The sequence below is a fragment of the Halichoeres trimaculatus genome, unplaced genomic scaffold (genome assembly GCF_033239565.1).
Source record: "Halichoeres trimaculatus isolate MK-OKI-2021-1 unplaced genomic scaffold, fHalTri1.1 fHalTri1_scaffold_8, whole genome shotgun sequence".
NCBI lineage: Eukaryota > Metazoa > Chordata > Actinopteri > Labriformes > Labridae > Halichoeres > Halichoeres trimaculatus.
In genome coordinates, this window is record NW_027437186.1 from 26,999,425 (window position 1) to 27,026,637 (window position 27,213).

General features: G+C 42.4%; 1 protein-coding gene across 4 annotated transcripts in view; it reads right to left on the bottom strand.

The window, feature by feature from the left end:
- Nucleotides 1-4,529: 4,529 nt before the first annotated feature.
- The window catches only part of mymx (myomixer), a 47,861-nt gene continuing 25,177 nt past the window's right edge, over nt 4,530-27,213 (bottom strand). For 2 of the 4 annotated variants that reach the window (XM_074675797.1, XM_074675796.1), the window contains exons 17-34: nt 25,970-26,105; nt 24,647-24,844; nt 24,059-24,211; nt 20,976-21,193; nt 18,805-18,976; nt 18,569-18,715; nt 18,146-18,487; nt 16,365-16,484; nt 12,122-13,903; nt 10,924-11,058; nt 10,760-10,834; nt 10,599-10,685; nt 10,417-10,508; nt 10,223-10,308; nt 8,884-8,935; nt 8,627-8,799; nt 6,672-6,827; nt 4,530-6,531 (exon numbers count right to left, since the gene is read on the bottom strand). In XM_074675797.1, coding sequence (XP_074531898.1) covers nt 6,269-6,531; nt 6,672-6,827; nt 8,627-8,799; nt 8,884-8,935; nt 10,223-10,308; nt 10,417-10,508; nt 10,599-10,685; nt 10,760-10,834; nt 10,924-11,058; nt 12,122-13,903; nt 16,365-16,484; nt 18,146-18,487; nt 18,569-18,715; nt 18,805-18,976; nt 20,976-21,193; nt 24,059-24,211; nt 24,647-24,844; nt 25,970-26,105 — 4,387 coding nt within the window. In that variant the 3' untranslated portion in view covers nt 4,530-6,268. The remainder of the gene's footprint in view (nt 6,532-6,671; nt 6,828-8,626; nt 8,800-8,883; nt 8,936-10,222; nt 10,309-10,416; nt 10,509-10,598; nt 10,686-10,759; nt 10,835-10,923; nt 11,059-12,121; nt 13,904-16,364; nt 16,485-18,145; nt 18,488-18,568; nt 18,716-18,804; nt 18,977-20,975; nt 21,194-24,058; nt 24,212-24,646; nt 24,845-25,969; nt 26,106-27,213) is intronic. The other 2 variants (XM_074675798.1, XM_074675800.1) reach the window with 2 other exon arrangements.

Consider the following 27,213-nt stretch of genomic DNA (forward strand, 5'->3'; position numbering starts at 1 on the left):
CGTCAGCATCCAAAGAGGTTAAGGTATTTCTGTTGAAAGAGGTATATATACTTGTATCAATAGTGGCATGAGTACCGGATTAGGTATCGAACTGGCATTGATTTCTGTAGAGGTTTAGGTATCAGTTTTGGTACAGGCAGCAGATTTGGATTTATTATTGGTGAAGTTATTGCCCTGTAATTGGTACTGGTATTACTGACGTATAGATATTGGTACTGGAAGAGGTTTAGCCATCAATATTGGTATTGGTACTGGTCTCAAAAGTGGCATAAGTTTTGGTACCAGTTTCAGCTGGAGAGGTCAGTATTGGTGTTGTAGTAATATATAGAGGTACTGGTATCAGTATCAATATTGGTACTGGTATTAGTTTAGATGATGATGGTAATTGTATGGGTATCCATATTGTCTTTGTGTTCCTTTTACTAAGTAGTAAGGTTATTTGACATTTACAATAAGGACATTTTAGCATCCACCCTCTTTAGAGCAACAGATCAACTCATCAATCTTTCTGGGTAATATACAGTATAATCATCAATTATATAATTAGAACATAGAGTCAGGACCTGTTTTAGATCAGCAGGACCAAAACTGAAAACAACCAGATCATCAGCGCATATAGATGTTTTATTAGACTTTGAACAATCATGCCCAGGCCATCACCGGCCCTCTGCTAAAAAATGGTGGTGAAATTTGATGTTCATTTAGTAATTTGTGCACTAAGGAAGCAGGAAGTAGCAAAGAGTGTTATTTCAGGACCTGGAGTTCATTTGAAAGCTGTTTAGATGTAAATATATTTTAAAGAAGAGGGGGAAATCACAGAAATGCTGCACTGTGGCGTGTTTTAAATATTCCTTATCATCAAAGCAGCTTTGAATCAGAGAGCAGTGAAGGTTTCAGAGCCATGAAGAGGATTATTAATGTATTTTTAATATTAAAGAGCACATTTCCATACTGAAAACAACATTTACATTAGAATACTGGATGGTATCGCTCAGACCTGCGTGCTCTTTAGCATGTTAACACTTTGAGTCTGTTCATACATAAACATCATGTAACTGGAACAATTAGACACACTGTCAGGATGTATCGATGAGTCCTGAGTGGGGGAGGGGTTGCGTGACAGAAGAGCCTGAATGGATATGAAGTGAATTAATATCCATATCACTGAGATGCATGCTCCATATCTGCAGGACAGATGTCTCAGAGGCTCCCTGCACCCTTTATCCTCCTCACATGGAGGACGGGGAAACGCAAGGAGCTTACCGACAATCCAGGACAAAGGGAGAGACGGTGGGAGGAGAGAGGGGGAGGATGGATGTGGGGGAGCCACTGCTCAGATGAGGAAATTTCTCTCAGTTATTGCACTTTGTGGTGGCAGCCCGGGAGGCACAGCGACAGTCGAGCGGAGGAGGACGCTGGATGAATTATTGTCTGGCTATAACACCAAACACATCTGATGAAAATGTGACATATTGTTCACAGATCTCTCCTGGGAGATCCAGCTCCTCCAGACTCTGTTTACTCCTCAAGATGACCACACGTTTATTGACAGAAGTGGTGCTAAAGCTCCTTAGCAGATAAAGTCAGAGGGTTACAATACCGCAACAATCCGGACATCTGATCCAAATCTTTAACCACTGCTGCCCACAAACGACGATTCCTGAACTGCTCTTCCCGTTACATCACTTTTAGGATCCTCTGAGGCTGCTGGAGGCCTCAGTGTTGGGTTTCAAAGCCTGTTAGCACATTGCTCTGCAGGAAAACCTTTGAACCAGAGATCAAAGTTCAAACAAGAGAAGAAGAGTGAAGGAAAAAAAGGGAAACTACCATCATTGAATGAGGAGCACTTAGACAACCGAGAAAACCACAGCAATCGTTCAAATACATTTCTCTTGAGGCTCCGTAGTCAGGCCCGGGGGCCAATCATGGATTTTACCATGATGTGAAAATGTGAGTGTTCAAAATAACACATTAGAGAACATAAGACCAGATTGAAGCTATGAAATGGAGCAATAAAGGAAAGAAATGGTGCATAAAGAAGAAGAAATCCGAAATATTTTGAGCTGAAAATGTTGTTTGCAAGTGGTCAAAAAATTGTCATAGTGTTCACATATTGCCCCCGAAAGGAGAGCATTTACCTTGGTCAGAAGCAGAGTTTGCTGATGTTTACGCAGCACTTAACACTGCAGAAAACTGACCACTTGTCATCTGGTATCAAGAGACAATTGAGGAACAGGTGAAGTTTCATCAGTCTGTAATGATGGCACAAGGATGTTAGAGCACACTTCAGACTGATTTTTAACTGAAAACACTAAAAGAAAGAGATGGATTCATATGTTACCTTAAACAGTTAAGAAATATACACTGAAGGTCAGGGGTCGTAGTGCTAGGTGCTCCCAACCTCAACCACATGGAGGAGTTGTGAGGGTGCATCAGATGTACATAACCTAAAAGAGTGTGTTTGAGGAGTCACTCATCCTCCCAGAGGCACAAAGATCATTTAGTGTCCACATAAAGGAGGAGTCCCAGCCTGAGGACTCCCCTCTCCTGTTACATCCTCCTCCTCCATGAGTAACTCAGAGACGCTGGACGTCTCCTCACCTGTGGGAGGAAATGTCCCCAGACCTGTAATTAGCGGTCAGACTAAATGCAACAACTGGAGAGCAGAGGAGTGGGTGGGCGTTGTGATCTGTGGTCGCATAATCCCACAAACTGAGCACACGCTTCCAGAGTGTTTCAGAGTCGTAGCTCAGGGAGGGAAAGAGCTGTAAAGAGAGGTCAAAGGTCACAAGGCGGACAGAACGATGGAGGTCATGGTGATCCATCGACTGGCTGCTGCTGCGTCCCTCTGGGCTCAAACTTGACAGCAAAGAAAACACAAAAATTGTTTTTTGGAGGGAAACTTAAGTATCTGTAAGGCCATGTGCGCTCCCTGCTCTGACTCGTCGCGCAGGGAGTAAACTAATCACTCAGAGATCAGCAGAGCTGCACATGAACACAAGCCGAGTGTGTATTCTGTGAATAAACTGAACTCATGTCCGGTTTGTTTTACTGTAAGAGACGCTGAGTCACTCCGTCTGTAATCATTCACAGATTTCTGAGCTCCATGATTAATCTCTCCTCTGGAGGATTTGGCAGCAAACTTTTTTTCCCCTACTTTAGCTGCTTCATGCATGAGTGTGTGTACATGTTAAAAGCACGCTGTGACCTAGAATTCAAAGTCTGTTCCTTTATTTTGAAGTTTCTCAAACAAAGTGTACGCTCTGTTATCACTAAAATGATATAATTACCACCCAAAGTACACTTGAGCTTCCAAAGGAACTTAAAGAGGGGGTGTTGTGCTTTTTGAGGCTTTATTCTGTCCCTCTGATGCCCTGTAGTATCTTTACATGATTTATAGCTAAAAAAAAAATAAAAAAAAACAACAAATTTTTCTGTCACTGGTGTTTGAAAAAACCCCTTTTCAGCTGCTGTCTCTTCAAGGCTCCTTGCTCCACAAACCCCCTTCACTCTGATTGGCCAGCCCTCTAGAAGCTTGTCAGGGCCAAGTTACGGGCAGACCGGGTGTTTAAGGCTCGCCAAAGTCTTGTTAAGGTCTCGTGAAGAGGGCTGGCCAATCAGAAGGAAGGGGGTTTGTGGAGTGAGTAGTCTTAAAAAGACAGCAGCTAAAATGAAGACAGCGGCTGAAATAAGGCTTTTCTAAAACACCAGTGGTAGTAAAATAAGGATTTGTTTGAGCTGTAAATCATTTGACAATACTCCAGGGGCACCAGAGTGACAAAATAAGACTGATAATAAGCACAACACCCCCTCTTTAAGGTCAATTACCAACTGGTGATGTCACAAAATGGGAGAATTCATGTGTGAATCTCAAAGACGAGTTCACCTCACGTTGAATATTGACCTCAACATGTTAACCTTAATCTTATCTCCACCAGAGGGGCGAATTAAGACTTGGAAAAGCACACTACCCCTCTTTGAGCTGCTGTTTCTCTTCTACTGCAATACTCCCTGACAACCATTTCATTTTTTTCATTTAATGCAGACGTGCTCACAAAAATCCAAAGTCATTCAGAGGCTCTGACCTTTCCTCATTCGGAATATCTAAAAAACTAAATTTGCTCCATACCCTCCCTGCTGTTTTTAATCTCTGCCTCAGACGCTCTGAGAGGAATCACTGAATATTTGGTGATGCTAAACAGCAGAAAGACTTTATGCATATGACTCATTAGGCAGCTTTAATAAATGTCCACAGAGGGAGCGTAAATATAATGTTGATTATGGGTTTGTTTGAATCCTGTCTTTGAAAGCTGGGAGGTTTTTAATATTCAGAAACGAGGCTAATGATGTGAGGATGCCGTGGCCTGCTCTGGCCTTTAATCTCGCTGCATTCATCTAATCCTTTCTTTCTCCAGAGGACAATAAAGCCTGAGTGACACGCTGCACTCACCACCACCAACACTGAAAACATGAAATATCTCCATCCATGAAGCACAGCTGAAGCTTTTTTCTCTTTAAAAAGTGTTTTATTAGGAATATCTGCAGCAGTCAGTAAAAAGTGTCAGCCTGGGCAGTATCAAACTGCAGATTAAACATGCTTTAGTGCATCACGCTGTACATGAAGGAGAAATGTGATAATCAGACACACTTAAGGATATTTCTAACACTTGGTCACATCAGAGTTAAGACTAAATGATGGAATTATTTTCTGAATGTGGTTTCAAACTGATTCTCAGGTGAGCAGGAGGGTGAACTCTGTACACAGACTTTAAAACTCTGAACACGACAATACAACAGAAGAAAAATAAAGAAATAAGACAAATCCAGAGGCTATTTAAATCCACAAACTATTCACAGAGCACACACACAAACACACACACCAATGTTCCTGTGGACGGAGAATCAACACCAGGGTAAAGAAAACAATCTTTGATATTTATAGTCGTAATATTATGAGGTTAAAGTCACAGTGTTAGGAGAATAAGAGTCGTAATTCTAGGAGAAAAATATCAGAATATGAAGTCCTCTTGTTTTTTAGTCAAACGTCGAAAGAGGAGCAAGGCGCCTGAGCTTAATTTATGTTTTCTTAGGTAGTAGAGTTGAATACGGTGTGAATAAAAGATGAAGGCGAGGCCAATATATTTTCTGTTTTCATGACGCTTCTATTTATTTAGACTTGAAGTCCAAATTCAAACATTTTTTTAACTAAAATCTTGAGATTTGAGGTAGAATTTTGAAAACAAATCTAGAATTGTAACTTGAGAGAATTCAGACCTAATGTCAAAATTTGGATAATGACAGAATCAGAGCCAGTCCAAATTCTATAACTGATGACAGAGGTCTTACTTCAAACTCAAAATTACAGAACAACATAAAGGCCATCAATATTTCCATTTTGTTTTTGCCTCAAAGTTTCTTTTCAGTGGCTGTTATCCTACTGTGAGGACTATCTAGAAAAGCTAGTGTTTTTTTAGATAAGGACTTGGTTTCCTCCTACCACCCACTGTCATAAAGATGTTTTCACATAAGGCTACATACTTAGCATGTGAAGGGCTCTGATTTCTGTTTGTGATGTGAGGAGTATCCACCAATAAGGTGCATGCTTGCAAAACAGTCTGTGTACAGAGCAACAAGAGGAGATCTAGAATTCTGAGATCAAACACAGAATTCTGCCCTTGATTTTAGAATCCTGTCCTTTTAAGTAATCTGCATCATGTTGCTATTCCAGCAAACTGCAGAGAAGTGAAAAAGAAGAAAACCAGTTTGTGTTTTAGCTTGAAGGAGAACAGAGTGAAGCATCTGTGTGACTTACTTTTTACCGTCTGACTCAGACTCACCACAGGAACAGGAACCTAACCCAGAATGTACATCAATTCAGAATTTTAAGTTAGTATTGCTGCGATTCTGTAGCAGAGCCAACACAATCTGCTGTAAAAAAAAAGGTTCATTCCTAAAAAAAAAAGAGTCTAAGTATGTTACTTCTTTCTCATAAAACTATGACTTTTTCTCTTAAAATTACGACATTTTCTGATTTTTCCTTCTCTGTTTGTTGCACTAACTGCCTGTCCTGCTCCTGTAACTTTACATGAGATTATCAGACGCTTATAAAACGACTTTAAAGAGGATGAAGTGATTGATATCATATGAAGACACGGTGGCAGCTCTTTGGATCATAAATACAGTCAGTAGTAGCTTTTTTTAACAAACTCGTGCACGGCACGTCAGAATCCGTTTGTTAAACTCTCTATGAGTAACAACGTCTATAGTGTCAGACGTCTCTCTTTCCAAAGAACTTCTTAAACACAGATTTGTTTCGTGGACGTGGAAGGCTTGTGTAGCTCCTCAGAGAGTCCTGAGAGGGGTCCTGCTGCCATCCGGCTGAGGTCAGCAGGGGGCGCTCTGGGTTTCTGTTCACATGCGAAGTGTCTGATGATTTGTCACCTACAACCAGAGTCACACAGTAGTTGGAGCCTTTGTCCACGCCTCGGTTGCCTGCAGGGTGCCACACAGGTTTGATTTTCTGAAAGGTAGCTGGAGAAAGAGACAAGAATCAGGTGTTTATGATCCTCAGAGACAGAAATCATCTGTTTATGATCCACTGAGACAGAAATCATCTGTCTAATATCCACTGACACACGATAAATCACTCAGGTTAATAACCATGAGCTAACCTGAGGTGAAGGAGTGGGAGCGGCGCTTGTTGCTGAGCCAGTCCTGATCGCTGCAGAGCGAGGAGAGAGGAGAGACGGAGGTGTTTTCTCTACTTGTTCCAGACAGACGGTGAGTCATTGTCTGCTTCAAGCTGCCTTCATCATCATCATCATCATCTAGAGAGGGACAAACATGTATTACAAGCAGAAATATAACCACAGTGTTCAACTGGGGAGATTTGGACTCAATGAAAGGAAAACAAAGTATGTTTTTTTTCAGAATTAAGAGTTTAAATGTCTTTAAGGCTCTTAAAAATTGAAAAATTTAACCTTGACTTTAGTGTGAACAGTGTAAGAAATTTGCTTGTCATGTTTGTGACATAAGAACAATGTATTAATTTATAAACTTCAACAAGTACATGTATAATCTTAAGCAATTCAGGCTTCAATTTTGCCTTTTCACATCTTGAAATAAGACCCTTTTTTGTACTTGTCAGGTGAATGTGGCTCATATCAAGTCTAATATGACAGTTGTAACTTAAAACAAGACTTAAACACTTGCTCAGGGTTCAGTTCTTCAGTGTATCAGGCACTTCGAGTCAGGGTTGGCAGGATTTTTTTTTGACCATGAGCCAAGAAGACCTATTTTGATATTAAAGAGGTAATGTGTTTCTCATATTTTAAACATGAATCGAAAGTCACAATGCTGGATATTCAGAGAGAACGTGTGCAGAGTTTCAAACTGCTACATATTCATGTGTTGTAAAAATCTGTGAATCAGTCTGAAAACTAATATAAAACACTGTTTCAAAAACTGCACCAGATCCTCACCAGATTTTCCAAAATGAATCTCCAAACTGCTTCATGACACATTGGGAGAGCAGCGGACTCAAACACCAAGGTCTACCCATAGCTCAGCCCCCTTACATGCCTCCGGAGGACTGGCAAATCAGAGAGAAGGGGGTTTGTGGAACCGGGAGCCTTAAAGATACAGCAGCTCTAACAAAGTGTTTCAGATGGAGGCTGAAGTGAGGGTTTTCTAAAACACCAGGGAGAGAAAATCTACTTTTAATAACACCCAAAGAGCTCATAGGGTGGAAAGCTCTCTGCCCTTAATGTTGAACCTCATTGATAGAGCACCATCATAACGGCTGTGTAGAGCTTTAAAAACAAGAAATAGGACTTGAGCATCGATTCTTAAAGAGAGTACTAAAAACCGTAACACATGAAAGCCTTAATTACCTATGGCAGTATGTATGCTATGACTTCTGTTTTTTAACCTTATTTATCATCTTTTTACTTATCATTCTCACATCTGGCTCCTTTTATTTGCTGTTTTTTCCCCAATTTGATCTGGCAACCCTGCTCTGAGTCGAGCTTTGCATTGCTTCCAGATATTGTTCCCTTCTTTCTTTGAATGGTGATACGTTTTGTGTACTTTTGGAGCACAATTTAAGGTGTTTGCTGCTTTTCTTAACCTTTCATGTATCAAAAAGCTGACTCTTAAGATAAAACACACCGTTCCTTTCCTGTTCCTGCAAAAAAAGCGACCAGGACGAATCAAAAATGACCTTTTTACCCTCACAGTGGTAAAAACTGTGAGCTGTCCTGGTGTAACAATCTCATAGCTCCCTCTGGTGGCAGACAGTCCCCCTGCAGCTTTCATTCATGTTTTTCTCCAGTGGTTGGAGCCCTGATCAGGACAGGCTGAGACACCGCAGCACTTAATAAAACTCTGAACTCATTCTGTAACTCGACAACCCCCCAGAGGACAGACCGGATGAAGTCATCTTGAGAGAGATGAATAAAACTCCTGTTCGATCGATAACTTCCCCAGAGGAGAGGATCCTCTCTCAGCAGAGGCTCAGAGGGGGTGTAGGGTCAGGCACAAAGGAGGGAGGAGCTTTAAATGCCTCCTCAGAGAGGATGAGGAGCACATTAAGGTTCAGTAAAGGTAAATAAAGTCCTGTCCTCACCACAGCGAGGGGACGGCACAGCTGACTCCTCCTCTCTCCTCATGCTGCTCTGCTGCATGTGGCTGAACTCTCGGGTCAGCACCACTATTTCTTTGGTTTGGGCAGCGCCAGATGGTTTGCAGCGTGGGAACGTGGAGATGATGTCATGCGGGGAAGGGCAGGAGGCGGGTTTTCTGTGAGGAGGAGGGAGACGGATTTTAAAACTATGAATTATTTTGTTAGAGGAAAACAGGAGGAGGTTTAAACTTTAAACTTACAGAGAAACTGAGAAGTCTGAGTCAGTGGGGACGGAGAAAGACTCAGTCGGACCTTTGAAGACAGAAACACCACATGAATCACATCACTTTGAATGAAACTAATCAGCATCAACTTTCACTTTCTTCAAACATCAAATTCAAAGACTACTAATTTGAATATTTATAATAAATACTGTAAACATGTTCACAATTTAGTTGCTAGCCAACTCTATTTTCAACTTATAGTTGTTTATTTTATTTCTGGGCCTATTTCCTTGAGGTTGGCCAGCTCTCAAGAGTCCTCATCCACTGTTGCCATGCTGCAAAGTTGTCATCCTATAGAAAATCAGTGTTTCAAATGGCAAATAGATAGTCTGACCTAGAGAGTCTTTTGAGGAAATTCAACAGTTTGTTACAAATTGTGAAAATCTGGTGACCCTCATGCAAGATGAATGCTTGTGTCATCTTTAAAATACTCTACATGTCAGTAATTTTTAGCTTAAATCATCCTTATTTAGCATACTGGAACATTGTGGGCAATTACCTCCCAGCTTAAATTCATAAATTACCAAAGTTCTAGTGGGAATAAAGCTAAAAACTCAGGTTTCAAAAGTAAAAAGAGTAACAGCCTGACAAAAAGAGTTTAAACCTTCTTCCCTTCGAATGATTCGGAGCCAGTCTAAAGAAAAGCAGCTTCCTGCATATTAGTGCAACTTACTTTACAGGTTTATCCAATCCAATGCACACATTCTCAGAAAATAGCAGAATATTCCAAAAAATATGGGAAAACAAAGGAAAATTACAAGCAAAAACAGAGCATTTTTATTCTATATTTTTGTATGTGAAGCTAAAATCTTTGTCAGCTAATACCTCGATACCTGTCAAAAGGACTTGTTGGATACAAAAACTCAACTAATAAATAACTGCATTTTTAATGCATGTCCTCTATTCTTTAGTGCATTTTTCTCCTTTCTTTCATCCTGTTATTTTGTTCCAGCTCTCTTTTGTTTCTACAGTCAAATCTTTTTGGACTGCATCCAACAGTGAAGCGCATCAAAGTCCTCTGGGAATAAGTGAAGGAAGTACAAAGTACAGAAAGTTTTGAGTGTTGAGTCTTGAGATGCAGAAAGAGTAGAGTTTCTTATTTCTTGTACTGTTTTGGGTTTCTGTACACATCACCGTGTTGTATAAGAGAGTCAGTTTTTATTCCTTATATAACAAAGAAGAAGCAATCAGAAGTTTTTCCTGTCCTCCACTGCAGCAAAGATTCTGTGTCTTATTGAAACTTTTCCTCTAAACACACATTAAATAAAATTTAGTATAAGATCCACAAAGCTCATCCTCTCAGATCTTGACTCACGTGTGTTTGCTTGTATTTTCATCATCCATTTCTTCATCATGAAGCGAGACGAGGCGTTGAGCAGGTATTCAGAGCCATCCCGGAGCCTGAGGGGCAGATGGGTTTTATTACAGACACACAGCTGACTCTTTGTCAATCACTCTCTCTGAATCTGCAGATTCTACAGGTGTGATCAGGAGTGATTCAGGTCTTACTGGAGTCTGAAGCAGTTGGGTTTTTTGGTGTACTCGGGTGCAGGTGTGCACTCGGCTCCCAGGAGGTTCAGCGGGAGGCCACATGCTGAGCTCTGCAGCAGGAAGAGAAGAAGAAGAAGTTTGTGAAAGGGGTGTAAATTATTTATTCTGTGTGTTTCTTTTTGCTGTTTCTTCCTGCTCACCCGCAGTGTGTCCTTTCTGTCCTGGTAGAAACACAGAGTGTGTCTGTGGAGCACAGTGTGGAAGCTGTTCCAGCCTCTGGAGGCCGCCTGTGAAAATAAGATAAAGGTTTGAGCTGCTGGCTGTGAGCTTTATGTCAAACACTAAAGGGAGGCGTTCTCACTTTCTTTCCTCCAAACTGCAGCTTCTGTTTCCTCTCCAGAGGTCCCTCCATCGACTGCAGCTCAGGCTTCCCGCTCTGAGAGGGTTAAACCAACACGGAGAGTCAGACACTCAGAGAAAACTCAAGGTTCATGTTTCTGAGCTGCACAGACTGAAAGGTCTCACCACTGTGATGCAGCGCCCTCTGGTGTTCACTGATCCATCCTGCTTCTCCATGATGTCTGAGCTCTGAGAAGGTTTCCTCTGCTGACAGACGCCATCTGCTCCCATATGAACTGACACCAGGCTCATGGACTGGTCCTGATCACAGAGATCACAGAGTTTTAGCTGCTCATGAAAAGATTTTACCATAAAAACTGAAACAATAGGCACATAAACTCCAGCTCTTTACTTCACATGCAGGTCAAAGAAAGAGCATCAGTATGCCCTTTTATGACAATTGACTTTAACATTTGAACTGATTCATTCAATAACTGTCACTCTGCAGAGTTAAAGTTTCAATTCTTCAAAATCAAATGATACACGTCTTTACTCACTGCTCGCTGGTGTTTATGAGACTGACACAGTTTGTACAAAAGAGGATTAAAGCCACTGATTTTTTTTTTGACTGAGGACTACAATGTGCGAACTAATTGAAATCTGTTCAAGAAACTCTAGGACTCAGAGATTAAAGCATTTGGGAGATTTCTAGAATTTTGAGATTAAAGTGAGTGTGTGAGAATTCTAGAATTCTGTGTATGGAATGCTAGAATTGTGAGATTAAAAAGTATGTGAGAGAATTTGGGATTCCTGAAGTTACAATTTGTGGGAACTATAGAAGTCTGTGATTAAAGTGTGCGTGTAAATTCTAGAATTCTCGCACTCAAGTGTGTGGGAGGGAATTCTAGAATTCTGAGGGTATCCAAAGAGTCAAATGTTCTGTGATATAGAGTGTGTTAAAATTCTACATCTGACATTATAGCGTGTGTAGGGATTCTAGAATTCTGAGATAATAAGACAACAGTATCTGTGAAAAGTCTACAACGCTGACATGAAAGTGTATGTGAGGATTCTTGAATTCCGAGATAACAGAGTGAGTGGTGTTTCTGGAAATATGAGATTAAAAATAGTGAGAATACTAAAACTCTAATATAATGTGTAACAGAATTACAGAATTCAGATTACAGAGTAAGAATTTTACAATTGAGGAGACTGCAGTGTGTGTCAATTCTAGAATTTTGATCAAGTGTGAGAATTCTGAAATTCTTACATTCATAATGTGTATGCTAGTATTCCAGAATTCTAAGGTTACAGTGTGTGTGTGTGTGTCATATGATGATGTAGTTTTGGGGAGACTGTCTATTTTTTCTAATGCTGGCCTCACCTTCACACAGCCTGTGTGCTCCTCCACCTCCTCCCCCACCTTAGCCTCCTCCCTCTCCTCCTCGTCCTCCTCATCCTCTCTGTACTGATAAATATATTTCTGATTGTCCCCGACGTCCGGCAGCTTCACCGGCTCTGACGCCGTCTCATTCACTGTTACTGAGCTCTTATTGGTCGGCTCTCTGTGAGGAAAAGCCGCCCAGGACCTCCTGTCTCCTGCAGCCAACAGGGGGAGCTGACCTTTGTCGTAACCCAGCAGGCTCTGGATGTGGGGGGGCAGTTTGAACTCTGCCACCAAGAGGTTTGGGGCTGAGGCTGTGGCCAGGTTCCTGTAGAGCACGGCGGGGGGTCCAGAGGATGGTGAGGAAGAGGAGGTGGCGTGTGTAGGCTGCTCTGAGGGGTCAGACTCCTCCTGGTTGGGCTGGTACATGATGTCTGAGCAGATACTCTGTCTGTAGTGACTCTTCTGGTTCCAGATGTCCTCCAGCTCCTCCTCTTCCTCTTCAAACTGCTGCCGGTCCAGGCAGACGGGGTCTGTCTCCTCATTCCTGCAATCGACTCCTCCCACCTCCAATGACAGGAGCTTACCCACAACTCCTTTGGGCAGCAGACTCTCCTGAGCTGGAGCCTCGGTGCAGAGCTTAATGCTACTGGAGGTGGAGATCCCAGAGTCCACAGAGTCCTGACGGACGCTCATGTTCACCGTTGATTTCAAATTCACCACCATGTGAGACGCCTGGCTCTGACACTGGAGTCCAGATCCGTCTACATGCAAACTGTGCGGTCTGGAGCATTTATGATACATGTGTCCTTTGAGGTCTCTGATGAGCGTGTGCACACTCAGGCAGCCGTGTTTCTGCTCAGGCTGAGGCTGGTTCACGTAAACTGGGGGCTGGCTGGTTTGAGGGGGACTTGTTTCAGTCTGTGATGACAGCTCGTCCCACTCCTGCTCCGGTTCAGCTTTCAGCACGTCGTTACAGGGAACCCTCTGATCCTCCTCCTCATCCACAGACAGAGGAGGTGTTTGAACATTTTTCTCCACTTCTGTTGGAGTCTGTGTCTCTGTAAAGCTCTGCAAAGGAGGGACTCGAGACCGTTTGAAGGAGCTCAGGGCTGATGGTCTCTGAGAAAGAGGGTCTGGATCAGTCCCTGCTCCGGTTTTGGACTCAGGACGAGCAATGGTGATGATGTCCTGGATGCTGGGGATGAGAGTCATGTCTTTGGGCAGCTCGAAGCTCAGCGTGGAGCCCAGAGAGAGGAACCTGCAGTGGCTCCTCACAGGGTTTGATGGACCTGAAATGGCGTATGGAGTGATGCTGTACTCCCCTGAACACTCCACATCAATGTCCCTCAGCAGCGAGTTCTTCACATACGCTCTCTCCTCGCTCTTTGGCGCGCTCTTCTTCCTCCTTGCTTCCTTCAGAGGCCACGTGTGAGTGTCATACGTTATGGTGTCATCACACAGAGGCCGGCCCTCCGCCTGCTCCTCCACTCCCATGATTTTCTGGATGGTGTGTCTTCGTGCATCCCTCTTTCTCTTCCTTTTCTTGCCCATCCTCTTCAGGCTACTGAAGATAGAGCTACTGCTCGCTGTTGACGGGTGAAAGGTGACGTTGGCTGTCTGTGGAGCGAGTGCTGAGGAAGACGGCGAGGAGGAGCAGGAGGAGGATGATGTAGAGAAAGTAGGTGAGGCTGAGGCTGCAGAACGGCGGGGCAGCGTGATACTCTCATACACAGGGGCCGCAGCCAGGACGCTGTCCTTCACATGCAGGTAGGTACTTACCTGAGGAGAGAGAGGGAGGTTAGACAGGTTGATAAGTACACAGAGACAGTTTGGGTTTTGTGGAGCATGGTTTCATGAGGCCCTCTCATGCACAGTTGATAACAGTGACTCCAGTTCTTGTTTCATGACAGCCAGAGGTCCTGCTTGAAGGTTAAGGTGTGCACCACTCGGAGGCAGGGTCACTAAAAACTCAGCACCAGATCAGCCTGATGGAGGGACAGGAAACTTGTTTCACATGTTTGCTTGTAGTGTAGGGCTCTCCTGCAGCTCATTGTCTCTTTCACCTCTACATTTACCTGCACCTTTATTTACAAGCCGTCTAATCTATGCCTGTTGCTTGTTGCAGTTCTCACAATCCCCCCCCAAACCCCTGAGATGCTTCTCTCCTACAAACACAGGAACCAGGGGGTTTCTGAGCCAGAAGCACTTGATTCCATCATTATCTTGTCACTTTAACATGTTTCAAAAAACTTCTGTAAACTGAACTATGGCAAGGATTTGGTTTTTGAAATGTTCTAGAGACAAAGAGGATTTAAAAACTCCTGAAGTGTTCGACATGAAAGACTGTTATCTGGAGACTTTTCATCCAATGCTTTTCCTTCAAACATTTGACAGTACTGATAACAGTCCTGAAATCTGCCAACATGCAAGAATTTTGATAACTTTCAGAAATTTGCAAAAGTTTAAGAAATAAGCAAACTCCTTGACCCTTGATATCATTCAAGACGTCTGTTAAAAACTCAGAACTTTGGTTGATTTCCTAAATTCTGCTGACATTCTACTATTCTCCACAAATGTAAGAATCCTTGTAACTTCCTTGAATTCTGATAACATTTTAAAATCTTGACATTCAAGAATTCTGCCTGACATTCAAGATTGGACAAAAAAAAAAGATCTAAACTCTGCTTACAATTCTTTTTTAATATTCTAGAGTGCCGCTAATATTCAAGAATTCTGTTTACATTCTAGACTCCTTGAAACATACCAGAATTCTAGAATGATGGGAGAATTCTATTGTAAACCATATATCCTCTGACATGTTCAGCTGAAGGTCTCCAGTTTGCAGGGTCACTATTTACACTGGAACACCAGGGGATGACAGACACACATACCAGAACCTTGCTAACATTCAAAAGTTCTTCAAATGTAAGCAAAATTCTACTCACAGTCATGGAATTCTGGTAATTTTCAAGAATTCTAAAAATATCTAAACATTTGGGAACATTCTAGAATTCTGCCTCTCTTCGATGATTCTGGAACTATTCTGGATTTTTGATAGCTTAATATTCTAGAGTTCTTAGATTATTTACCAAAGAAGTAAACTTAGACCCTGGTTCCAGTGGTGGAAAAGGACCTTAAGTGGTATAAGAAAGGGTCTATTTGGTGTTGTGCACAAACTAAAATATTCATGTTTTGGGACCTCGTCTGCAGAGATAAATAACTTAGCTCATGCTCAGGAGCCCTGGCTGTCTTCTTCAAACAGACATCGTTATGGCTGTTATCCACTCTATGGAGCACACAAACACAAACTATCCCTTCAGGAAGGCTGGTGCATCCTGCAGCCCTCTGTGAGAATAAATTTATCAAACGTGTCACACATGAACGATGGTTTGGAGACAAACTGTCTGATACTTTTCCTCCTACACGTCCAGAAAACAATAGAGTCAGAAAAATACACACCACACACAAAAACAACCCAGAAACATGAAATAAAAGGACAAAAGCTTTCATTAGCACGCCTAATCAGAATCACATGTGGTCCAACATGCCGTCATGTGCAGCTGTAATGGCTTGACCTTTCACCTCTGTGACTAATCTCTTGTTTCTGTGGAACCTCAGATGATAAATCACACTGTGCAGTCAGCAGAGTTCAGCACCGGCTCTCTGTCTAATGACGACGCCCGCGCCGGCATTAAGGCCCCGCTCCTGCTGGGAGCCATTTTGGAGCAGAGGTTTCACAGGAAGTTAGGATGAGGTCACTTATTTTACACAAACAAGAGTGTGCTTACATCAGGTCTGTGGTGAAACGATGGGAGGAGAGACAGAGAGAGCGTCTGTCAACATGCACAGCAGGAGGAGCAGTGTGTGTGTTTCTTACTCATCACCCTCATTCTGTCTCTGTCATCAGAGCTTCCAGGCAGAGGTCCAGACCCGCTGAACGAGCCGAAAGAAAAGTTTGCTCAGAGGAAAGTTGGATTTGAACGCACTGATTAATTGTCTGAGAGTCAGCTGGGGATTCATTCATTCATCTGAGTTTACTCAAGGCGAGCCGCAGGGGAGACAGTTAAAGACGGGTCGGGTCTGTTTTCTTTGAAAAGATCTCACCGCTTGTATTTACACATACATGTCCTCTCAGGTTTTATTTAGCAGGAGTTAGTAAAGCATGAAACACCAAACCTCACCCAGCATGCAGTGCGTGCACACCCTGAGACGCAGCATGCAACAACAATCCACAATTTACCTCGTTCGCACTGTGCCGATAAATCTTTTTCTTTCGCTTTAAACTACCCAAAGTATTTTCCAAAAGGCCCTGGCAGCGCCTCCAAAAGCTTTTAGAGGCAGAGGGGTGAAGAGCAGCAGGCTGAGGAGGAAAACAGGGAAAGAGGAGGATGTGAAGGCTGAGAGGAGGAGCAGGAAGGAGGAGGTCCTGAGCAGAGGATAAAAGTTGCTGTGCTGACTTAAGGAAAGGAAAAATATTCAACAGCAGAGGTTTAATGACACACCTTTCTGAAATTTTTAATGATCGGCTAGATGAATGAGCTTGTATGTGGTTTCTGATGTTTCTGCAGCCAGCCTACAGTGGACACTTGAAGAACTGCATGTTCTAACACTTCTGCGAAAACTGCTGGAGGTTGATGCTTACTTTACATGTGTATGATGCAGAAATACTTCAGGTTAAGAAGATGTTTTTCTTACTTCAGTTCCAAAAGTTTGATGTAACTTTCTCCAACTGTTTAAAAAAGAGTTAAATGCTAATAAATAATGAACACATCCAACCATCATACTTGAAACATACCTTTTCAAAATACCTAAAAAACATCGCTCCCTTTTTTGGGAATGTAATGAACATTTAAAATGTCACAATTTTGATGTATATTAAATCTATGGGTGTGGTAAATGCAGTGTCTCTAATGGAGGTCTTTCAAAATGCAAACTGAATGGAGACAAGAAATAACTTGCCTCTCCTTATGACTTTACATTTTCTGAGTAAAAGAATGAATTATGTAGAAGAGTTGAGGTGTGGTGGTCAGCTTATTGCAGGTTTGGGCATGCACCTGTCAAAATGAATGATCAAAATGATTCTGACCCACTAACAGACACATGGTGGTGAGAAGAAAATTGGCTGGCGCGCATGTGTCATGAATCCGACGGTAATTTTTGAATGAATCCGAATGTTGCTGACCAAGATATTGCCTGAGTTTCTGAGTTTTTGTTCCAACTTGAGCGGGCCTTTTCAATCTCAGGGATTCATTTTTCCAGTGTTTCCAACACCACATGAATGCAGCATTATTTTCCTAGTTTATATTCAATTTTTTGCAACAAAATAGCCACAATAAATAGTAATTTAGCATCTGTACACTGTAACCTCCGCTTATTTTGAAAGGACACAAACACTGTCAGTAATTTATGAATACTATGAGCTGAGTTATTTATTACCTGTTACATAACTTATATCATATTATAGTTGAGTTCAGTTTAATTGATTACCTTAGTGCTTTTGAATTTAATCTTGTTTATCACCTTTCTTCCCGCTTTAGCTTTCTATTTTTAGTTTTCTGCAACTCACCTGTTCTTTGGGCTCTTTTGATGGTTTCTTTTATTTTATCACTGTTATTTTATGTTTACATCCAGAACTTTGTGTAACATTATGTTATGGACTAAAAAATAAAGAAACATGTTGTCGTAAGTTGTTGCTCCATCTCTCGGTCACCTGAAGAGCACATAATGCAAAGACTATGGGCTAAATGCATGTGAGGAAAAGAAAAATGCTGAAACACAGGCTAAGCATCCTCACCTGCAAAATCTGTCATATCTGCACATCTCTTTTCAGCTACAGACAGATGAGAAGCTACAAAGGAAGTGGAATGCAGAAAATGCCCTCTGTTGTTTGAAAAAGGTATTGCAAGTTTATTTTATTTTTTTAAATCTCCTAGACTGTGTCCTGACTCTTCTCTGTGGTAACATCCTTTTATTGAATGCTGATCTGTGACTCCCTGAATAAATAAAGAGAGCATTTCTCACCCTGTGGACAGGCTCACACGCCTCCTCCTCGACCTTAGGTGTCTCCAGCACTTGCACCTGGCTCTCCCCTGTGTTAGCAAAGCTGAGGATGAGGTTGACTGTGCCCCCTAAAGCAGGGCTGCCAGGATCTTTGAGGACCACGATGGAGGGTTTGGGAGACTCTGGAGAGGCGGACTCACTGCCTGGTGGTGTCTGGATGCTATTCATGACCTCATACCCGTCGTCCAGCTGCTTTTCGTCTGCATTTAGGGATTGTGGAGGGTTTTCTCTTGCTGGATTCAGTCTGTCTTCATCAGAGGGAGACTGATGGGAAGGGTGAGGGTCTGCGACAGGAGCTGGACTCTGATGGGAGAGGATCAAAGTGTAAAAATAGTAAATTTAGACTCATCTCTACCTGTTTTATCCCTCTCTCTGAGTTCCTACCTCAGGGTACAGTGAGGCTTCGACGTAAATGTTATCCTGTGAAGTCTCCTGTTGGCACTTCTTGAGAACCCACTGCTGTTTCTGAGCCCTCCAGTGCACCAAGATCCAGCCCAGCATGCTCCTCAGCTCCTCCATGCGCTCTCTCACCTGTAAGACATCACTCAGGGTTAAAACACAAGCTGAAAACTTCTATCACCTTCATCAAAAGGCATGTTGAGAGACATAAATCCCCTCACCATCTGCGTGAGGTGATGCTCTTTGTGCAAAATGTTCCTCCCAGAGGCCACCAGCTCGTCAAACTCCTCAAATTTCTCTTCAATCTGCACATCCAGCAACCTCTGGCCATCTTTCCCAAGATGCAAAGCAGCGTCAGAGAAGATGTGGGACCTGGTGTCTTCAGTCCAGGAGCTGTTCAGAGAGGAGACGATGAACATACAAGCATTAAGAAAAGGCTTGAGGATAAGCAGACCTGCTCTGATAGCAAACACTCGCTGACCTCCTCAGCAAGTCTTGAATCATACTTTACACCAGAGACGACAGGAACATCCTGTTCTCTTCTTAAAGATATGTTAGTGAGCAGATGTTCTCTGACAGAGAGTTTGTCCGCCCTCATGCCTTGCGTCATAGGGCTTATGTAAAGAAACTGATCCATAACAAACTATCCACCATGTTTGCAGAAAGATTTTGTATTGATGAAACCAAATTTATATCAATAAACTATTTTTCCACAAACATGTTGAGATTTGTTTATGATGGTGCCCCCTCCTGGTAACAACTGGTAACTAATGTGGCTGCAAAGCTGGAAGATGCAGTTTGAAGTCCGTACATCTGGGACTGGCTCGTTTTTTTGTGACATATATAGTCAGATACTGGTGTCCTCTCTGTTTCTGTTTTTGATGCAATTGAAAAACATCTACGCATCAAGTGTCATATTTCTGACTACAGTACTGTTTATTCACATCACAAGGTAGCGCCACTTGTCTGTAAAATGAGTGACTCCTCATGACAGGGGTTGCTGACACTCCCAACCCCAGGAGCAGGAGGATGCAGTCAGTAAGCATATATGCACGCATTAGTCAAGCTGAGGTCAAAGCTGGATTGTAAAGTCACTGTCGGGAGTCTGATCGTATGCTGCCACGCTGAATATGGCGTGTGCTTTGGGCTTCTTTTCTAACAGCTACAGGGCACCGTCAGTCTTGTGAGCTGAGCTGTATCTCTGATTGGATGATCAGACGGTCCTAATAATTCTAAACCGCAAAATAAAAATCAGCATTTCAGACCCAAGCCTTTTTTTGAACCAGGCAGTAAATAGGCTTTTTGATGCTAAAAAAGTCTGTTTTTCGGCTAGGTGTGTACATGACTTCCAGTCTTCCTGCAGTCAGTCTCAAGCAGATCCTTGCTAACAACAAAACAATTATGAAAGCAGGTTATTCTAATTTTTAAAACTTTGAAATACTAACACCATCAGTGATTTATTTATACAAATGAATGCCTACCAAAAGACACCTTTATTACCTCCGCCAAGGAGGGTCTGCTTTTGGGAGAGTTTTTCTGTTTGTTTGTCTGTGAACAACATAACTCAAAAGATACGAATGGATCTTCGTGAAATTTTCAGGAAACATTCAAAATGGGTTAAGGAAAAAATGATTGAATTTTGGAGGTGATCTGGATCACAATCTGGATTCAGGTTTTTTCTTTTTAAAGGATTCTTTATCATTGTGAGATAGGGCCGTTTTCACCATATGTGTATATTAATCCATGATAAATGGTCGGATTGCTTTGCAAAACAATACAAGATAAGGTCACGATAATTTCTGCCAATGTAAAAGTACGATCCAGATCCTGGCAAAATTTTGGATACTAAGAAACGGAATATGAAATATGTACTGGGTTATCTTAATTTTCATCACTGTCAGGTAACAAATTATCATACAAACCTGCAACTAACACCAAATCGTAGCAGACAGTCTGCTGAAAGGGAGTATAACAATAAAGTTGGACTAAAGTGTTGGGTGACAATCACAATATGCTTGGCGGAGGTCTGCGCTCTCAGAGTGCTTTTCTAGTTTGGTACTATCAGCTAACTATCAGCTAACTATCAGCTAACTATCAGCTGAGTTGGACTGAAGGTTAATTATGGCAACTTTAAGGAGGTTTTTTAAGACTTATAGAATTTTGAGCTCCAGACAGAAACTTGATCTTTACAGCATTAATCAGGAGTTGACAAAGTTTTCCTTTGGAGTTGTGATCTGCAGCTGAGATAGGGGTAAAATTTCCAATATGTTCTTGTAACGTTTCAACATTTTGCAAATTGTGCAAAATCTTGAAAATACTGCCTCCAGGCTGAATGAAGACTGGAGATAATTCTGCATGGTAAGGTTTCCAGTGAATTCCTCTGTCTGCTTACATCATGGCGAGGTAGCTCCTGAAGAAGTGCTGCAGCTTTTCAAACTCCTGCAGGCGCGCTTTGTTCTCCGTCATGCTCCTCTCCAGCTCCGTCCAGCCCTGCAGCATCGCTCTGACCTTCGCACCGAGGATGTGCACTTTCTCCGGGCACAGCTCGTCCAGCCGGGAGGCCTGGTCCTCCACCTCCTTCACCTCCTCCCTGATGACTTCATGGCCAACCTGTGGAGTATCAGGGAGAAAATCTATCATCTCCCATCACGCTCTGCATCACTCTGACAGCATGGACCAATTGTATCTGTGTATGACCTCATCCCACAGTGTTACGCCTGTTATTCAGCTGCACAGCCATATGGTCTGCATATGGGCTACAGCGCGAAGCGAGCTAGCAGTCTGCGCCACTTTTTTCCCTCCGTTTGGTGAGCGGTAATTAATAGTGTTGAGGGTTCTCTGGGAAAAATCCTCCATAATGTTTCTCAGCTCCAGAACGCTGAGCTGTGGATGCCTGTCTGCTGACGACACGCTTATTTCAGTTTGGGAGATTAGCTCATTTCTGCTCTTCAGCGGTATCAAGTCCAGACAGCTGTGTGTGTGTGTGTGTGTGTGTGTGTGTGTGTGTGTGTGTGTGTGTGTGTGTGTGTGTGTGTGTGTGTGTGTGTGTGTGTGTGTGTGTGTGTGTGTGTGTGATAAACCCAGTGCAGCCAAAAAATGACTCACACACAAATTTACCATCAACCAAACTCACACCTCCAACTCATGACCCCCCGGGATGCCAAACACACCCTGCAGATTTTCTCACAAACACACATGCACAAACACACACACTAACACACAAACTTTCATCTGAAAGGGAGAGAGAGTGACTCACGCTGGTATAAATAAATATCCTGTGTGAATAATAAACGTTTGCACGCTTGATGTGTGTATACAATAAATCACACGCAGCACAAAGAGGGTGGGCTGGCTCACTTTGAGATGTGAGAAAATCTGGCACAACAGGAAAAGGGCTGTGGAACAATGTGTGAGAGAGAGAGAGGGGGTGGCTTCCTCTTTTTCAATTATACCAAACTAAGGGTAAACAATACAGCGGGATTTAACCATGTAACAACCTGAGAAATGGAGACTAAGCTAATAGGAAGTGCCTAAAGCTGCAGTTCCTTCAGTGTCCACTAGAGGTCCTCAAAAAATGAGTCAATGTGGTTAGAGTAATGTTATGTTGACACCAAACGTAAACAAATTCAACATTAAGAAGTGAGATCTTGCAGGGAGGCGATTGGAGCAAGTTATGCAGGTAAATGGCACAAATTGCAACATTTTTGACACTGTACTTGCGTCATTGGTGAGTAATCAGCTGTAATTGGCCAATAATTCATTTTTAAAATATCGGACAGAATAATTGTACCCGTCAGAAGCTTCCCAACGCCAAAATGATTTTAAGATTGCTGTCCCTCTGATAGCAGTAGCTTAACATGAGTTAGAGTTAGGAACATTCTCTGGAAATGTCTCTTAAGGAAACATCGAGGCACTCTGGAACTCTGCATCCCCCTTTACTCAAAATTCTAGAACACTCCTTTACCTTTAGACTGCTACAAAGTCCTGACATCAAGTGTTTGATAAAGGACACCCCTCCTCTTTCACAAATGGAGCAAAATTAAACACAAAAATATTCTAGAATCAGGGTTTTCAAACTTTTTACCCTCTGAACTCAATTTACAAACACCGTGTACCTTGAGCTGGTTTATCACTGCCCACTACAGACAGTATAAAAATCTACGTCATCTTGCTCCGCTTGAAGTTAGGTTGCCACAAAACTGCTCCCCCTGGTGACTGGCTGCAGTATAGGTAAAAAAAAATCCAGCTCTCCAGTCATTCCAGATGGGCTGTGGTAATACTTAAAAAAAATTAATGCACCTTGTAGAAATGTTGTGGTAATTTGAAGAGATCATTTGGCTGCCTTGTATTCAAGTCCTTTTTTTCTGAAAAGTTTTATTTTCATTAGTTATAAGAGGTTAAAAACGAGGCCTTACGTCACATTTAACGATGATTGACAGCTGCCATTCTTGTGTATTTTTTTCGAGGATAGTAAAATATGTTGGGAAGTAGAGTCAAGAAATTATTACACTCTCGCAAGAAATAAGAAATAAAAAAATTATTATTTTTGTCACCTGAGCCTATCCCTCACAGCCTTTACTGTGCAGACTCTGGCTGCACAACTGCCACCAATGGCTGTGCCTGTGGCGGGGGTATTTTGGCTTCAAAACCGTACAATGGTAAATGACGGGGCCAAGCTGTCCACTCTATATACAGTCTATGTGCACACACAGTTCTAAGGGTCGTTACAAAACAATTGACTCTAAATAATTGTTCCTGTGTTTTTCAGTAAAAACAGTGTAATATTACTTAATGTGAGCCATGTTCACCTGACAAATACAGAAAAATATCTGATTTCAAGTCCTTAACTTTCCAGTGCATATTAGTCTCAGCACTGTTAAGCTATTCAAAATGCATTTTGATTTGGAAAAAAAAGTTTCTTTTTTTGTATAAATATAAAGTGTAAAATAAACTATAAATTAACTTTATACTATACAAAGTCAAAATGTGTGATAATATGTTGAAATATTTTGCAAACATAAAAAGAAAAATTTACTCATGGAATTACTAAAAAGCACAATTTAATTTACTTTAATATTCTGTTTGATTTTGAATGTGCAGTCCAATGGAGAGGCGGTGTCCGTAACTTAAATAAAATTAATATATTTTTTTGAAACCTTTAAAAAATAGGGAGAAGGGATAGTGGTAACTGCTTAAAAGATATTAAAACAATAGAACAACTTATTTTAAGACTTTTATGTATATATGTTCAAAACAATGGATACAATAAGCAAATTCTAATCTTTAAGATGTTTATGTTTATTTTTTTGGAAGGCACTGCCCCCTACTGTACGCTGCACTCCAGTTCAAACATCTATGAATTAAATAAAAATGTTGATTTTGTTTCAAGCTGATCAGTGTGAGGGGCTACATCCTCCATCTAAACCCTGTCTGAATCATCACGAAGGATTGGAACCTGCAGGGCTCCTCTCTTACCTCCAGGTGGTCTTGCTTAGCCTGCAGGGCCTCGATCCCGCAGCGCTCTGGCTCACACTGCACTGCCATGTCGGTCTCCTTCTCCAGGATGTCCAGACTCAGCTCCTTGCTGCAGGACAGGCTCTCCTCAACTCGCACAGCCAGCCGGGCGTACTAGAGAGGCACAAAGTCATCATGAGCACATGCAGGCTGTCATTAAGTCATTATGCTCCACTGTGTATTATTTGTTTTCCAATGAGAGCCACATTGCAAATTAGACTTAAAATGGTGTCATGGAGTCCCCTGCGGGTGTGAGTGCATGCGCTATTTTGACATGTGCGCGGGAATAAAACGAATTAGTGCAAAAACACTCATGCAAGGAGGAGTGGTGGCTGGTTTGGGGCCTATTAAAGAACATAACCACAAACAAAAGCAAACCAGATGTGGCTCCACTGGTTCGTGCAGCTGTTTATGCCAAAAGTGGAGGGACTTAAAAACCATGCAGGCTCCGATGGTTATAAACAAACATTAAAAAACAACAGGCGACCCTCTGATTTAACAAACTCCAGCTCAGAGAGTTCATTAATCTGAGGACTCCCCTCTCCTGACCTTGCTCAGCAGCTCTTGTATGGCCTGGTCGTGGTTTTGAGATCGGCCTCTCTCCCTCACGGTATCGTTCAGCATCTCTACAGCCTCCCTCAGCTCCTCCACGGGGTCTCCCATGCTCTCTATCAGAGGCTCAGAACCGCCACCGCTGTTCTGGAGTGCAAGTAATGCAGGAGCCGAAGAGATCTCACTGTGGAGAGGCTGATAGGCACAGAGAGAGGTGATCAGTGTTTACAAGTCCCTAAATATCTGCAGTGTTTAGAGCCACACAGAGAGTTTGAGGTTTGGTGTGTTTAAGTTCACAGACATCTCTGAATTCACTACAACCATGTGACACGAGGGAAGAGGTTGGTGGGTAAAACAGAAACATATTGTTAGTAGACGAAACGATGCTAAATTACTATCTTCCTCTCACATTATCTGGTCCATGTCGAACTAAACAGAGATCCAAGCTACACATCAGTGTCAAGGAAAAACCCCATCAAGCATTTATGTTGTTTTTTACATCAGAAATCAACATTTTAAGTGAACACACACTCTAAACTTCCCTTTGAGTAAGCTTATAATCACACTACTCTTGTTAAAACTAATAATTCTTCTTGCAACAAGTTATATCTGGTGGAATGGCTCTGCTCTGGGGATTCACTGCCCTTACATGTCAAAATGTGGGTAGAGCACACCTTCCCTCTCATTTATATGCAAACATGAAAACCTGAGGCAAAACGAACACACCTTCCCTCTCCTCATGTAAATGGACAAATAAGCCATGGCAGGAAGAACACATCTCCCCTGTTTTCATAATCATAGATGTAAAGTATAGGCAGGGAGAGCACACCTTTCCTCTTTTATATATCCATACATGTAAAGCCAAGGCAGAGACTGCCTTTTTAGTGCGTACAAGATAATTTAAGGAGCCCTCTGTTAACTTTCATGTGTGCACTTAAAAAAGGCAGGTAGAACACACCTCTACTCCCTGCCCAATGCCTACATGAAAAGCAAATATAGGGGAGCACGCTTGTCTCCTTCAAGTGCAAACATGTAGAATGAAGGCAGGGAGAGCACAGCTCTGCTTTCTTTTATGTGCATACATGTAAATCCAAGGCAGGAGGAGAACTAATCTTTTCTCTTTTGTAACCATATTTGAAAATTGAAGGCAGGGAGAGCACAACTCCCCTTTCTTTCACATGAGTTGTTGAAAACCTGAGACAGGAAGAATATACTTTCCCTTGCTTATGTATTGATGAAAAGCAAGGGCTGGTTGAGAATCAGCAAAGACCTCTGGGAAATAGAGCAGAGCAAGAACCAGTTGCATGTGCCGTATCTCACCTGTCCGAGGCTGTACTGACTCCCGCTGAGCTCCTGGCTCTCCTCCAGCTCCACGCGCTCCAGAAATTCGGTCAGCATCCGTGTGTCCTGCAGCTCGGAGTGCTGCTGGGTCAGTGCACTCTGGACTCGATGATACCTGGAAACAAACACACAAAGCAGCAGGAAAGTTTCAGCAAAAGCTTTATCCTGCATCCTTCAGCTGAACCACATTACAGAGGCCGCGCTGCACGCTGAGGGTGGTGAGTGTAATCATACATCATGTGTGGTATAAACACGTCCTGCTCTTCAGGGCACCGCCGTGCTCAGAGTTTATATTCGAGATGGTGAGGGGAGGCGTTCAAAGGATATTTTCTCCAGAACAAATGAGCCTTAGGTTGCTTGTGTGCTGTATTAAATAATGACATCATTATGACTGTGTTACAGCTGCAGAGCGTGAGCGCTACCTGCATCAACAACCCTGTCCATCCTTCATCTGACACCCCCACCCTGGAAACGCTTAGCTGGGTTCTGTGCTTCAGCAGAGCGAGCTCGTGTTAAAATGACAAGCTGTGGACGAGGAGCATGTCAGGACTGTAGGGCGGGACTCTGAGCACATGAAAAGTCCGTTTGCCAGATTATGGTTGTATATTTTAGCAGAATGTCTGAAATAAAATCTGGAGTATGATGAATAAACTCCTCCACTGTTGGGCTCAAAGAAAGCCTGGCCCTGTGACCTCCTGGAAACACTGACATGTTTTATTTCCTGACCACAGCGATGAGTGAAACCTCCAGAGTCTGAGAGTTCAGATCATAACGTGAGCTCTGGAAACAAATGTCCCAAAAGCTGCCTGATTAGCTGATCTAGTTTGCGAAGGCTCAAAGTGCGGCTACACATTATCCTTGTCCAGAGGGGGCGCCAAAAATCAATGGTCTCTTAATGCCTGATGCGTGAACACCTATAAACTATCTTTCTCTCTCTTCTGACTAAGAAGAATGTCCTCCATTAGTGGGCGATTCAGGAACATATGTCAGAATGTTTTTGTGGCCGGATCAAGATCAAGGGACTGTTTTTCATATTCAGACTATTTATACCTGAAAACATAGCAGACAGAAGGGAGGAAAGGAGGAAATATTGACAAACATCAACAATATAAAACTATACAAATGTCACTATTTTCTGCTCCTACTTGTGTCTTCTGATGTGTTTTTTTTAACTCTCACACCTTCACATCATGACAAATCCATTCATTAAAAGACGCAAGAGT